Source organism: Lampris incognitus, chromosome 13 (assembly GCF_029633865.1).
Source record: "Lampris incognitus isolate fLamInc1 chromosome 13, fLamInc1.hap2, whole genome shotgun sequence".
NCBI lineage: Eukaryota > Metazoa > Chordata > Actinopteri > Lampriformes > Lampridae > Lampris > Lampris incognitus.
This window is the reverse complement of record NC_079223.1, coordinates 24,574,937-24,590,730: the sequence shown is the minus strand read 5'-3', so window position 1 is coordinate 24,590,730 and position 15,794 is coordinate 24,574,937. Positions and strand designations below refer to the sequence as shown.

Sequence of the window (15,794 nt, the reverse complement as noted above, 5' to 3'; positions counted from 1 at the left end):
GGGGGGGGTGAATAATCATGGGTGCCATTACCATCCACTACATTTTCGGTGTCACTGTAACATTCTTTCTATATGCACACTAGCTGTTCTTAACCAGACACCTTTGTCATCCCATCTTTCCACTGCACCTGCCCTAAACTGCACAAATTCAGAGTTTAGTCAGATTACTTACAGAGGGACAGTGGAAGTTCGGGCTTGGCTGCAGCTCCATCGGGTGGGGTGACCTAGTTGACTGACAGTTACTGCAACACCATGTGAACTCTTCAGTGGCCGAGAGGGGGATGGTGCAATGCACACCAGCGCCATGATCCACAGCGCATTGATCAATGTAACCCACATAAAATCCCCTTTACACATTAAATGACCTTCAGTAGCTGTAGCGCAAATAGTAGCTGCACACAAGTGAAAATTTTAGAGATGCTCTGTAGGATAAATGGACCATATTATCACCCTCCATTCGATTTATACCTTTGTCCGAAGGTTATTTTAGTTCAAACAAAATGTATGCTTGTCTGAAATTATGTATGAATGTTTAATTGGTGACATTGTAACATACTACTTCACCATCAAGTCAACTGGATATGGCCGACAGGTCTTGGTCTCTGTTGAAATTCAAGCTTTGTTATCAATAATTCAAGAGAAGAAAAAAAAGCCAGCAAAATGATTGCAGGTCTGAAAAAAGCATGTTGGAAGGTTTGTCATCAACAAAAGTACACCATCAAACTAAACTTCCATAATCATAGGTCTTAGTGGCTGTAAATGAGAAGCATAATTGCTGAGGCATAAATTGTAGAAATAGCCATTCTACATACAATTCAAAAACCTTTTATTATGTCACAGCAAATATTAAAAAATTTACAATCTGAGGTTTTGCATTGAATTTTGCCTATTGCACATTGGTATTTGGAGAAAAAAAACAAACAAAAAACAGCTAACACTTTTTTTAGCCAAGCGCCGTTCAGTCATCACTCACACTACATCTTTTCTCTTCACAGTATAAATTGGCATTTTTGAATATCAAAACACAAAAATTCTTGAAATTAGTCCACCTTCCGAGTAAATCCAAACTAGATGATTTGGCTCCTGTGACTTTGACCCAAAATAAGCTAACTTAATTTGTTCAGGATTTACAACAGTTTACAAAAATTTACATTTCAAAGAATACGATGCAAGCATGGCTAATGTCAGCTTCACTGTTTTTCCCCCCCAAAGGCACAAGTGGTGAAATAATATTGTGTGAGCTAGCTTGCACATACTCCTTGTGATGAACTCTGGTTTTCTAATAGGAGGGTTATTAGATTGCAACTTGACTCATGGGACCAAAAAACTTGTGACACACTGTTGTCTGTAAAACAACGTGCAAGTAACCCCTTTTTGTTGAGTCCAAATCAAATTCCTGAGGGTGTTTAAAGTTTCGCTCATCATGAACAAGCCTCTGTGTCCCTGCTTCCTGTTTGTGGGGTCAACTGCTGCAGGAGGTCAATGTAAAGCTCCATGCGGCTAAGGAGCGGTGCATTCTTGTCAGCACGCAGCATCTTGGAATACACATTTTTGTAGGTCTTCAGCTGCTCCTCCCCCTTACTGCTAACATCCACACAAACCAGCAAACAAGAAAATTAGAAAGTAAAAAAATACTGCCTAAGAGCAGAGGTAAGTTTTATCACCAATGGGAACGTTTCTATATCCTCAGAACTTCAAACAAACCTATTAGACCACTGTGAAAACTGAGGTACAGGTAAATACTCCATACCTGTAATCCATCCAATCCACTCTGATAATGCAGAGACCCAATTCTACTATGGTAATCTGAGTGTCATCTAATCTTAAAAAGGATGTCAAAATATCCCCTCTCACCTTTGTTTACGCTTCATGGCCGTCATCAGTTTGATCAGCTGCAGCAAAAGGAAGGAGAAACTTGGCTCAAACACACCCATCAACTTCATAACTTCCTCAAGGTTCATTCCTGAGGAGGATGTACCATCAGCCCCATCAGGAGACTCTGCTAGTTTGGCGGGGTCTGATGTGCTCAACTACAGCAAAATAAAGCAAAGTTAAAACAGGTGAGAGGGATAATTGAGACAGAATTATTGTTTAAGGCACTAAAGCATAAGATTCAAGGTATACAAGGGATTATTCTTCATCTTCAACATGTGCACCAATTCCCTAAATGCTTTTCAAATCTCAATTCAAATGGAAGATCACCTCTGCCTGTTCCTCCATCAGTTCTTTATAGATGATAAGGAAAGCATAGCGGGTCTCTGCCATGATCTCCAAGGCTCCAGTCAGGGTCTTAAGTTTGGCCCCGCTGCTGCTTTGACCTGTAGAATACAAAAAAAAAAAAAAAAAAAACAGGTATTGAGAAGCTTTGGACAGAAAAGTTACAAAGACAGTTGAACATGATTAACAACAGAAAGGAATGTGCCTAATGGTTACCAACTCACCTGCCATTGTAAACTCGGCAAAGGCCACCCTCTCAAGAAGCGTGCGAAGCAGCTCGCAGGGTGCGTCTTTCAGGCTAAGGAATAAACGCACAGCCTTGCTGTAGTGCAGCTCTGCAAGGCTGCGATGCTGCTTCCTCAAGTGCTCATCACCCACCTGGAAAAAAAGAACAGTCCTTCACTCTACAGAATACAACCGGTGTACACAAAACTGCAAAGCTATGTGATTTTACTTGAGTAAAAACTGAATCTTACACAAGGCAAAAATATTGATGTTATTTGTAGTCATTTTTGCTATACAATTCCTTTCTTTGCAATCTGGTCCAGGCATACTTATGCTGGCCCCATACTGGAGGATAATTGGGCAGACTTTGGGTCCGATTCGTTCCTCCTGACAATCGTGGGGTTGTTCCCAATTCGAGGCTGGTCAGAACCGATTATCTGCCCAAATGATACTGTAATGTGAGGGGTTTACAGACATAATGTTACCAACTGGATCAGAGTCCCCCTGATTTTGAATCCCAAATATCAAAAATGTTTGATATTTACAACTTGAAATCCTGTAGTGTTCAAGGAACAGCGATGGAATATTGAGCAATGAGAGCGAGCTGACCGGGACGCGTCACCAACCAGATATTGTGTATTCTGTAGAACAGAACGTATGAAACAAGTGGAAAGACGATATGGACTGAATATTTACAGGTAGATTACTCCAATCAGAGGAAGCTTTAAACATAAAGGTTTTCTTAACTATTGACTTAGAAACTGCAGGAACAGAAAAAAGCTTTATAGAGTGTCTCAATTGATAGTGAAAGGTACCATAAACCATTTTAAATAGTGAGGGTAATTGAAATAAACTGCAGCCAACGGCCCTGTCTTATGTTGGGAGAAGGTAAATTAAGAGTTTCATACATTTTGATCCAGTTTGATCACACGAGTTTCTGTGAGATCCCAAGTTCCTGGAATTGCCACTCTGAAATCATTTAGTATAAACACCAAGTGTGTAGTCCTGCGTCTTGACAAAATCGTCTGCTGTGTGCGTTCTTACAATTAAAATTAAAAATCGGTTAAATTTGTTATGTCTGTGGTCTCTCATGTTTTTAAAATTAGTTTACGGCTAAACGATATTGGAAAAAACTCACATTGCGATATTTTTTTCCCTGCGATATATATATTGTGATATAAAAAAATACAGGAATTTTCCCCAGACTTAATATCAATTAAGACGGGGGGAGTGATGAGAAGGCTGGTTTAGCAAATAGTATACCTATAAATGTGCTCTAAGGGTAGTTACAGCATCCTGTGATGGTAGAGAAAGGTTAAATACACCTATGAAATGTTAGAATTTGTGCCCTTGTCAGTCTTACACTAAAATCTGTTGACCACTCATAACAGGGACACATCGACATGAACAGTGTCTTCCTTGCCTGGTTGCGGAAGCAGCTGTGGTACATGGAAGCCAGGCGGTGGTGAATGGTGGCAGCTCTGTACTGATAGAGTGGCTGGCGAGCCGACTCCGTCTGCAAGTCACAGTACATCAGGGACTTCATCATGGCCTCAGTCACTTCACGCTCAATCTGGCAACACAAAGAGGATTTATCATTTCATTTCAATCACACGATGCTGAATTCAAAATCTGGGTTTTCTGTTTTACCAGTACAAAACAATGGTAACCCGTTTTAAAAACTGTTAAACTAATTGGCTGCAGTGTGCCCATCCTTAGTGAGCAACTTAAACTGTAGCTCCAGTTCATCCTTTTTTTTCCCATTTTTAGAAAATGTTGAGTGAACCGGTGCAATAAAATGTATTACTAATTGTTAAATAATGCATGATCAAAGAAAAATTCAAACAGTTTTTCTTAAATATCTGAAATAAGTTTGGTTTTAGGTATATTACCGTAGACTGCTGACGGACTCTGGCATTATGAGTCTGTGTCCACAATGTGCTGAATGGAGTGCTCTCATGGTATTTTTTAAATCTCCTCTCCACCCTTAAGTGCCTTAAAAGGCCCATTTTTGGGGACAGGGAGGCAACTTAACCTTTTGGTGTCGTGTAACTGTAAAAAGGTAACGGGTTAATGAGTACCCCTCCCTCTAGAGCCAATCGTATGCTTGTTTCATGCAATAGTGGGCTATTTACACGTTCTGTGTTGTGCCATCACTGTTTGAGTCTGATGAAGATGCAGTTTGTGCCAAAATGTTACTCCTTTAATGTAAGCTGTATGCTCCTGCTCCCCTTTGGGATTTTTTACCCATTGTTTTGGCTTTACATCAATTCTTCCTTCTCTGAGAGCATCAGGCCCAAGCTGAAGCGCAAGAGACATCGTGGTGCTATTCTGCACCTTCATTCAATTGGGACCCTGGCAGTGTATCAAAAGTGGACAAGGCCTCATTTAATAAGAACAAGGACATATCTGAATAGGTACATCTGCCCGAAACCTGGGTGTCATGATTAATGACCAACTACCCTTTAAGGTTTGCGTGGCCTCGATTGCTTGGTCATGCCGATTTGCCCTGTACAACATCAGGAAAATTAGACCCTACCTGACTGAGCATGCAGCACAACTCCTGGTACAGACTCTTGTTATAGCACACTTTGAATACTGCCACTCCTTACTGGCAAGTTTCCCTGCATGCACTTTCAAACCTCTACAAATGATCCAGAATGCAGCAGCGTGTCTGGTCTTCACCCAACCCAAAACAGCACATCACCCCGCTGTTCATATCCCTCCACTGGCTCCCAGTTGCTGCCCGCATCAAATTCAAAACTTTAATGGTTGCTTACAAAATAGCAACTAAAATGGCTCCCGCCTATGTGAACTCCCTCATTCAGGGCTACACTCAGTCCTGCTCACTACACTCTGCTGATGAAAGGCGCCTGGCACTTCCGCCCCAACAGGACCCTAAGTCACTAGCTACTCTTCTCTTCTGTAGTTCCCCGGTGGTGGAATGAGTTATCAAACTCCATTCGATCTGCTGAGTCCCTCTCCAGCTTTAAGATGCTAAAGACCCAGCTCTTTCACGAACACCTCCACACCTGATGGTATTAAAAAAAAGAAAAACTCGCTTCTATGCCCTGTCTTTGTGCACTGCCTGTTGACACCTATGTCCTATCAGACTTGAACCTAGTTTTTTTTTTTTGACACTTACTTGCGTTGTTGCCTCCTGACTAGAGCCTTGCTTGTGCTGTATTAACTCTCAGATGTACATCACTTTGGACAAAAGCGTCTGCTAAATGAAATTGTAAATTCTAGGTTTTTTAATCTCCATGTCTAACAACTTCACAGGATGGAGCACTGCAAACTTGGCAGACACAGTTCAGTGTTACCTGCTCCTGGGCCTTCCTGGACAGCGGGGCGTAGTCCTGCAGTAGAGTAGCCAGGGTGAAATATGTGGTGGACAGCTCCCAATTCACACTGTCCCACACCGCTGGGTGGTTCCCCCTGCTGGACAGAGATTGCATAGCCCGCAGGTAGTAGTCTATGGCCTAGATGAAAAAACAAAAAGGAGAGAGCTTTGTTTAGGAGCATCCATCCATCCACTATCCAAGCCGCTTATCCTAATTAGGGTCGCAGGATGCTGGAGCCTATTTAAGCAGCCATTCGGCGGCAGGCGGGGAGACACCCTGGACAGGCCGCCACTCCATCACATTCACACACACACACACACACACACACACACACACACACACACACACACACACACACACACACACACATATATATATATATATATCCATCCATCCATCCATTATCCAAGCCGCTTATCCCAATCGGGGTCGCGGGGATGCTGGAGCCTATATTATTATTATCATTATTATTATTAGGGCCCTGTGATGGACTGGCAGTCTGTCCAGGGTGTCTTCCCGCCTACCGCCCAATATATATATATATATATACACTACCGTTCAAAAGTTTGGGATCACCCAAACAATTTCGTGTTTTCCATGAAAAGTCACACTTATTCACCACCATATGTTGTGAAATGAATAGAAAATAGAGTCAAGACATTGACAAGGTTAGAAATAATGATTTGTATTTGAAATAAGATTTTTTTTACATCAAACTTTGCTTTCGTCAAAGAATCCTCCATTTGCAGCAATTACAGCATTGCAGACCTTTGGCATTCTAGCTGTTAATTTGTTGAGGTAATCTGGAGAAATTGCACCCCACGCTTCCAGAAGCAGCTCCCACAAGTTGGATTGGTTGGATGGGCACTTCTTTGAGCAGATTGAGTTTCTGGAGCATCACATTTGTGGGGTCAATTAAACGCTCAAAATGGCCAGAAAAAGAGAACTTTCATCTGAAACTCGACAGTCTATTCTTGTTCTTAGAAATGAAGGCTATTCCATGCGAGAAATTGCTAAGAAATTGAAGATTTCCTACACCGGTGTGTACTACTCCCTTCAGAGGACAGCACAAACAGGCTCTAACCAGAGTAGAAAAAGAAGTGGGAGGCCGCGTTGCACAACTGAGCAAGAAGATAAGTACATTAGAGTCTCTAGTTTGAGAAACAGACGCCTCACAGGTCCCCAACTGGCATCTTCATTAAATAGTACCTGTTAGAGCCTGTTTGTGCTGTCCTCTGAAGGGAGTAGTACACACCGGTGTAGGAAATCTTCAATTTCTTAGCAATTTCTCGCATGGAATAGCCTTCATTTCTAAGAACAAGAATAGACTGTCGAGTTTCAGATGAAAGTTCTCTTTTTCTGGCCATTTTGAGCGTTTAATTGACCCCACAAATGTGATGCTCCAGAAACTCAATCTGCTCAAAGAAGTGCCCATCCAACCAATCCAACTTGTGGGAGCTGCTTCTGGAAGCGTGGGGTGCAATTTCTCCAGATTACCTCAACAAATTAACAGCTAGAATGCCAAAGGTCTGCAATGCTGTAATTGCTGCAAATGGAGGATTCTTTGACGAAAGCAAAGTTTGATGTAAAAAAAATCTTATTTCAAATACAAATCATTATTTCTAACCTTGTCAATGTCTTGACTCTATTTTCTATTCATTTCACAACATATGGTGGTGAATAAGTGTGACTTTTCATGGAAAACACGAAATTGTTTGGGTGATCCCAAACTTTTGAACGGTAGTGTATATATATATATATATATATATATATATATATATATATATATATATATATATATATATATATATATATATATAAAGTATAATTCCTTTCACATAAAGACAAATAGAGGGCAAAGAGGCAAAGACAGACAAGAAGAGGCTTACAGGACGAAGAGGAGGAGGACAAATTCTAAAATCATGTATCACGAGAGTGCTTTAAATAGATTGTTCAAAACATGATAGACTTAAGAAGTACCTTATTGTAGTAGAGGGCTTCTTCAGGAGAGAACTCCCCTCTGTTTTGGTCAGTAGACTGGGCACAGTGGGCCTGGGCACAGATTCTCATCAGCCTGCCAGTGTTACACAGCAGCAGAGCCGTGTTGGTGCTGTCCCCAATGGCCTCAAAGTCCTTCATGCCCTTCTCAAAGCAGGCAAAGCTTTTTTTCCACAGCTCCTGCTCTGCTACTGACACAGGCTTCTTTCCTGGTTGAGAAAACAGAGATAAATGAAATAGAAAAATATGTAAAATGGGTATGGGTTGAACAGAGTGAAAAGTTTTTAGGAAGCCGGTTTATTTGGTAGGTTATAGCCAATGCAAGCCCACAAATATCAGGTGCATAGAAATAGAAAAACAGCTGCCTGATTTGACATCATCAACATTCCCATAGTAAAGCCAGATCTAAATGTCAGCAATGATCTTCCCAGTTCAAAAGTTTTGATTATGGTGGGGGGGAAAAAACACATTAATACTAGATGCCAACATGATTCATCTCATCTACTCTTTCAATGGGATAAGAAAGGATGTATGGGAGGGGGAAAAAAGTGAGAAATGACAGAATAACTACATTCATTCATCTTCAACCACTTCTCCGCGGTTGGGTCGCAGTGGCAGCAAGCTAAGTAGGGTACTCCAGACATCCCTCTTCCCAGCAATGCCCTCCAGCTCCTCCTGGGGGATCCCAAGGTGTTCCCAGGCCAGATTGGACAGGTAGTCCCTCCAGCGAGTTCTGAGTCTACCCCGGGGTCTCCTCCCTGTTGTCCATGCCTGGAAAACCTCCAAAGGAAGGCACCCAGGAGGCATCCTAGTCAGATGCCCGAACCACCTACCACAAGGAGCAGCGGCTCTAGTCCGAGCTCCCTCCGGACGTCCGAGCTCCTCATCCTATTTCTAAGGCTAAGCCCAGACACCCTAAGGAGGAAACTCATTTCAGCCGCTTGTATCTGCGATCTCACCCTTTCGGTCACTACCCACAGCACATGACCATAGGTGAGGGTTGGAATGAAGACTGACTGGTAAATTGAGAGCTTTACTTTCCGGCTCAGCTCCCTCTTCACCACAACAGTCCGGTGCAACGTCTGCATTACTACTGATGCTGCACCAGTCTGCCTGTTCTCAAGAAACTCAATGAAATTACACCAGCAGAGTTACAGCACCTCACCCAGAAAAGGGAAACTGGGGCCCCTTCCTGGAGCCAGACCTGGGAAGGGAGCTCACTGGTGAGTGTCTGGTGGTCAGGCCTTGGCCCATGAGGCCCGGTCGGGCCCGGCCTGAAAAAACAACATGGAGCCACCATCCCGTGGACCCATCACACGTGGGGATGAGCATTGGGGTAGGGTGTACTGCAGGACGGGCAGCAGGCAAAGGCAGGGACCGGGGCGTGCTGACTTCCGGCATCACAGATTGCTCCTCCGGACGTGGAATGTCACCTCTCTGGCAGGGAAGGAGCCTGAGCTGGTACAGGAGGTGGAGCAGTACCAACTAGATATACTAGTTGGGCTCACCTTCACACATAGCATGGGTTCTGGTACCAAATTCCTGGAGAAGAGCTGGATTCGTTACTTTTCCGGAATTGGCCAGGGTGACGGGCGCTGGGCAGGTGTGGGGATACTCACAAGTCCCCGGTTGAGCGCCACTGTGTTGGCGCTCTCTCCAGGGAATGAGAGGGTCGCCTCTATACAACTGCAAGTCGCTGGGAGGAAGGCTCTGACTGTTGTGTGCTTATGCACCGAATAGCAGTTTGGAGTATCCGGCCTTCTTGGAGTCTCTGGGTGGTCTCCTGGATAGGGCTCCGCCTTGGGACTCTATAATTCTGTTGAGGGACTTCAACGCTCACATGGGCAATGATGGAAAAACCTGGAGGGGCATGATTGGGAGGAACGGCCTCCTCGATCTGAACCCGGGCAGTGCCTTGTGATTGGATTTCTGTGCGAGTCATGGATTGGCCATAACAAACACCATGTTCAAACATAAGGTAGTTCATAAGTGTACTTGGTACCAGAACACCTTATGCCGAAGATCAATGATAGACTTTTTGGCCCTATCATCAGATCTGCGGTTGTATGTTTTGGACACTTGGGTGAAGAAAAGAGCAGAGCTGTCAACTGATCACCACCTGATGGCGAGTTGGATCAGATGGCAGGGAAGGCTTCCGCACAGACCTGGCAAACCCAAACGTGTAGTGAAGGTGAACTAGGAACGTCTGGCAGAAGCCCCTGTCCGTGAGGTCTTCAACTCCCACCTCCAGAAAAAGTTCTCGTATATCCCGAGGGAAGCTGGGGACATGGAGTCTGAGTGGGCCATGTTCAAAGCCTCTATTGTAGATGCAGCAGGAAGGAGCTGGTGTCATAAGGTCATCGGTGCCTGTCGAGGTGGCAACCTAAGAACCCACTGGTGGACACCGGTGGTGAGGGAAGCTGTCAGGCTGAAGAAGGAGGCCTTTCAGGCTTGGTTGGCCCAGGAAGCATCAGACAAGTACTGGGAGGCCAGAAGGGCTGCGGCTTCGGTGGTCGTGGAAGCAAAAACTCGGGTGTGGGAGGAGTTCGGCGAGGCTATGGAGGAGGACTTTTGGTTGGCCTCAAGGAAGTTCTGGCAAACATCCTGCGACTCAGGAAAAGGAAGGGCTTGACTCAGACTGTGTTCAGCTGGGGAGAGAAACAGTTGACCCGGACTGGGGATGTTGTCGAGTGGTGTAAAGAACACTTTGAGGAGCTCCTGAACCCAGCTAACACGTCCTCAGTGAAGGAGGTAGAGTCTGAAGACTCAAGGGAAGCCCAACCCATATCCCTGGCAGAGGTCTCTGAGGTAGCTAAGAAGCTCCTCAGTGGCAAGGTGCCAGGTGTGGATGAGATTCACCCTGAGATGCTGAAGGCTCTGGACATTATTGGGCTGTCTTGGCTGACACGCCTCTTCAGTATCGTATGGAGGTCGGGGACAGTACCTGTGGAGTGGCAAACTGGGGTGGTGGTTCCCATATTTGAAAAGGGGGACAGGAAGGTGTGCTCCAATTATCGGGGCATCACACTGCTCAGCCTCCCTGGGAAAGTCTACTCTAGGGTGCTGGAAAGGAGGCTCCGACTGACTGTCGAATCTCGCATCCAGGAGGAACAATGTGGATTACGTCCTGCCTGTGGAACAACGGACCAACTCATTACCCTTGCAGAAGTGCTGAGGGGGGCATGGGAGTTTGACCAGCTAGTGTATATATGTTTTGTAGACTTGGAGAAGGCTTACGACCATGTACCTCGGGGTACTCTGTGGCGGGTACCGCAGGAGTATAGGGTACCGGGGCAGTTGCTACAAGCCATCTGGTCCTTGTATAACCCAAGTGAGAGCTGTGTCCGCATTCTTGGCACAAAGTCAAACATGTTTTCGGTGGGTGTCGGACTCCGCCAAGGTTGTCCCTTGTCTCCGATTCTGTTTGTGATATTCATGGACAGGATCTCATGGTACAGCCAAGGTGAGGAGGGTGTCTGTTTTGGGAGGATCAGAACTGCATCTCTGCTCTTCGCAGATGATGTGGTTTTGTTGGCTTCATCAGAACGTGACCTCCACCATGCACTGGGGCAGTTTGCAGCTGAGTGTGAAATGGCTGGGATGAGAGTCAGCACCTCCAAGTCTGAGGTCATGGTTCTCTACCAGAAAATGGTGGATGGCTCCCCCCAGGTTGGGGATGAGTTGTTGCCTCAAGTTAAGGAGTTCAAGTATCTCGGGGTCTTGTTCATGAGTAAGGGTAGGATTGAGTGGGGAAATAACTACATTTGTGCCAAATGCTATACAAAATAACAGACTGTTACATTGTAACATTGTAAAATACATAATCATCAGCTATGATCCTTCGGGTTCTACCCATTGCCCTTTTCTCAACTTTACCTTCCTTCTCAGTCTGCATGGCTGCGGCCTGGTTCATGTAGTAGACTCCTATCTCATTGCGGATGTTGCCCAGCCGTTTGAGCACTTGAGCCAGCTGCTCCGGTCCATGTGCTTTCACAGCACCAGAGGTAAGCAGCTCATAGGCTGCCTCATAGCATTTGCTACTGACAAAAAGCTGATACTCTGGGTCCGTGGCCAGGTCTGTGGCCATGTTGAAGGCTAATGGGTAAAAAGATCAACAGATTGAGAGACAGGACTGAGGTTGTTTTTTATGAACAAGTTCACACCTTACAGAGTCACATCCAGATACTCAGTTCCCTGTCTATATTGAAATAATACAGTGATGTGATAGGGACCCCATAAAATACCAAAAAAGTGGGGGGAAATTCTCAAAAGAAATCAAGCGTCTACCCAAGGGTCTCTGAAATAAATGTGAATTTTATGGATAGATATAAGCTGTATGAATAACAGTGGCTTATTCACCATCAAAAAAGGACATCTTCACATGAAATGCCTACTTAGTTGACGACGTTTCAATACCACAGGTAAGTGGGGTGGCCATTGTATGCAGGGAGCTTAACATGCACATTGTAGCCTTCTGTAAGTGACTGACCCTGACAGCTGCTCTCTCTGTGCAGGCTATGCAGGATTTCCTGGTCCTCTTTGGTCTGGTAGCTGTATTCTTCCAGGTAGGCCGCTCTGTTGCTGGCATTCTGGGCCAGCATCAACTGAATGTCACCACACAGAGACAGGCACTGGCTGTGGAACAGCAGCACCTGAGGGTGCAACATGCTGCTCACTGAGCAGTAGGCATCTGGACAGATGAAGAGAGAGAAGGGTGGTGGTGAGAGTGAAAACAGAAAGGTGGTGGTTGGGTTAATTAACTGATTTGATAAATTTACACTAAAACCTTTTTTGTTGAAAACTTGACAAAGTTTTTTTTTCTTAGACCTATGGTAATAATAGAATATAACATTATAAAATTAAAAAAAACAAAACTTTTGGGCCACTCTGATGGCCGAGGGGAATAAACCGCCGTTCTTGCAATCTGCTCGTCATGTGGCTGGGAGGTTCCTATCCCAGACTCGCCATAACCAGTCACGACCAGAGTGTCCACGGGGTAAGGCATTCATTAGGCCACCCTTACCCGAGGGACAGTGGGTGGCCCATCCGGGCGCCTGCAGCCAAGCAACCGAAAGCATTCTCCCCAGGTCTCCTTCGCGGCCTGAAGGTAATGCAATCCATGCGAGGCTTCAGCATGTAAAATAGCAAGAGCAGCCGACACAAGTTTGAAGAAAGCTGGTGTTACGACTATCTCCTTCCTGTGGAAACGTGAGCCAGGGGAGTTATTCGACAAGAGTTCCGGCCATATGCCATTGGGTTAATCGGGTGGGATAAGGGGAAAAACTAGAAATAAATTTATAAAGAAAAAAAAACTTTTATTCTTCCGTCAACCAATGTGGGACCATACCAGTGTGAGTGGAAAAAAAAAAGTTATCCAGTCACAAGTGTACATTAATGGTATTTTATAACAGACTCACATATGACTCAGCCAATAAGATATTAACATATAAGTCAATTTCTTTTCCACCTTGTTCCTATTTTTGCATGATGGCATAATTTGGGAAAGATGTTAAAAAAATAATTATCCATTAAAGGGCCTTCCCAGTGGTTGGTTTTAGTGAAGCCCCTCCTATGTAGATTTTAAAATGACAGGTCAGCTGTACGTGTTCTGCCTCAGACTGCTTCTGTTAGAGGGAACCTTCAGTTATGTTCACCACACATTACAAAAACGTAGACAAATTTAAGTATCTTTTGGAGAGGAATGTAAACTTAAATTCATTGTGAGTCCAGTCAGAAAAGTCAACCAGAAGTCTAAATATCCAACTTTTTTTTTTATCTAAAAACAACAATGCATATGCTGCTCAATGAAAGCAAAGACTAGTTTAACGTAGTGTTTGTTTTCAGACAAGCAAGGAGCAAATGATAAGTTATTGATTAGCCCAGAATACCATCTATGTTTACTCCGATCACAGATTGTAATTGGAAAAAAACACAGTCACTTTGTGAATAGCCCATACGTGTGCATTCAAGGCATATGGTGGTCAGGCATATTGTGGCATAAGTTAGAACCATTTTTTTCCTCTGTAACCATTTATTTCATTTTCTAAAATTGGTGGTTGTTGGTAATATTTGGATGTGGTTCTAGCCTTTAGAAGTCCTTGGTAAATGAAATATCTGTAATTGTGAGCTAGAAATTAGGGCGTATGGAAAACACGCACATATGAACAGGTCTGCTCAAACCAACCTCCCGACTCAAGTCCCCACCAAACACACACACACACATTCAAAGTAAAAGTTCACAACCCCTGGCCATTGTGCTGTAAGTCTCATGTGACTTAGAGAAGTTTGGTGTTTGGTTGTGCTCCATGACCAATATGTCAAAAACATAGCAAATGTATGATTTTGGACTAAAACTATTCTATATGAAAACCGTACACCTAAGAATACATGCACTGATCAGCCAACACATTAAATCCACCGACAGGGGAAGTGAATAAGTGAATAACATTGTCATTAAAATGGCACCTGTCAAGGGATGGGATATATTAGGCAACAAGTAAACAGTCAGTTCTTGAAGTTGATGTGTTGGAAGCAGGAAAAATGAGCAAGCATAAGGATCTGAGTGACTTTGACAAGGGCCAAATTGTGATGGCTAGACGACTGAGTCAGAGCAAAGGCCAGTCCGGCTGGTCCGATCCCACAGAAGAGCTACTGTAGCTCAAATTGCTGAAGAAGTTAATGCTGGCTATGATAGACAGGTGTCAGAACACAGTGCATCGCAGCTTGCTGCGTATGGGGCTGCATAGCTGCAGACCGTTCAGAGTGCCCATGATGAACCCTGTCCACTGCCAAAAGTGCCTACAATGGACACGTGCGTGTCAGAACTGGACCATAGAGCAATAAAAGAAAGTGGCCTGATCTGATGAATCCCATTTTCTTTTACGTCATGTGGACAGCCAGGTGCATGTGCGTCGATTACCTGGGGAAAAGATGGCACCAGGATGCAATATGGAATGAAGACAAGCCGGTGAAGGCAGTGTGATGCTCTGGGCAATGTTCAGCTGAGAAACCTTGGGTCCTCGCATTCATGTGGATGTTACTTTGGCATGTACCACCTACCTAAACATTGTTGCAGACCAAGTACACCCCTTCGTGGCAATGGTATTCCCTGATGGCAATGGCCTCTTTAAGCAGGATAATGCGCCCTGCCACCAGGGCTCGAAATTAACGATGTCCCGACGTCCCGGGGACCATAAAAAATCCTACTGGGACACAAATATATTTTGTCTGGGACAATTCCGGGACAGTGAAAAAAAATGTCAAAGTAAACTTCGAAATAGGTGTTATTTGCAAACCCATTAATTATGAGTATCTAGACGTTACTTTGTCGTTTGAATAATTTAATAAAAACATGTGAACGGCAAAACTACAGAAGGCTTACGTTCTTGCGGCACCTCACGATAGGGCAGTCAATCGCCTGTTCGTGCAAATCATAGAATGCATTCTACGTCATCCACTCTGCCAGTGGCTGCTGCTTGACTCGCGCCAATGCAACATTCATAGAGCCAGAGCGATAGACCATCATCAACGACAGTTAAAAGAAGAAAGAAATGCTGAGGTGGTTGAATAAACAGCCCCCTGATGCAAGCCCCAATACTGCTGACTCCCGAAACGACTGCCGACTCCCGAAACTCCCGAAACTAATATTCATATGTTTAATAAAAGAATAAGTATTTTAAACTTATATGGTGGACCAGAGTCCATGGTGTGATGATTAAATGACAAAAAAGGGTCAAATTATATGTATTCTGCATAATTGGGGGGGCGACGACAAGAATTAAAATTTGGGACACTGTTGGTTATATCCGGGACAATACAAAGTAGAATTCGGGACAGCTGTGGGACACTGAGGAAAAAAGTTAATTTCGAGCCCGGCCTGCCACACTGCAAAAATTGTTCAGAAATGGTTTGAGGAACATGACAGAGTTCAAGGTGTTGCCTTGGCCTCCAAATTCCCCAGATCTCAATCCGATCGAGCATCTCCGGGATGTGCTGGAAAAACAAGTCTGA

The 15,794-nt window shown here is 44.3% G+C and overlaps 1 protein-coding gene across 1 annotated transcript in view; it reads right to left on the bottom strand.

The window, feature by feature from the left end:
• Window positions 1-343: 343 nt before the first annotated feature.
• Window positions 344-15,794, bottom strand: part of edrf1 (erythroid differentiation regulatory factor 1) — a 33,067-nt gene continuing 17,616 nt past the window's right edge. Inside the window, exons 17-25 of the mRNA XM_056291924.1 lie at window positions 12,274-12,474; window positions 11,661-11,879; window positions 7,767-7,993; window positions 5,766-5,924; window positions 3,866-4,015; window positions 2,442-2,595; window positions 2,203-2,318; window positions 1,855-2,030; window positions 344-1,584 (exon numbers count right to left, since the gene is read on the bottom strand). Coding sequence (XP_056147899.1) covers window positions 1,422-1,584; window positions 1,855-2,030; window positions 2,203-2,318; window positions 2,442-2,595; window positions 3,866-4,015; window positions 5,766-5,924; window positions 7,767-7,993; window positions 11,661-11,879; window positions 12,274-12,474 — 1,565 coding nt within the window. The 3' untranslated portion in view covers window positions 344-1,421. The remainder of the gene's footprint in view (window positions 1,585-1,854; window positions 2,031-2,202; window positions 2,319-2,441; window positions 2,596-3,865; window positions 4,016-5,765; window positions 5,925-7,766; window positions 7,994-11,660; window positions 11,880-12,273; window positions 12,475-15,794) is intronic.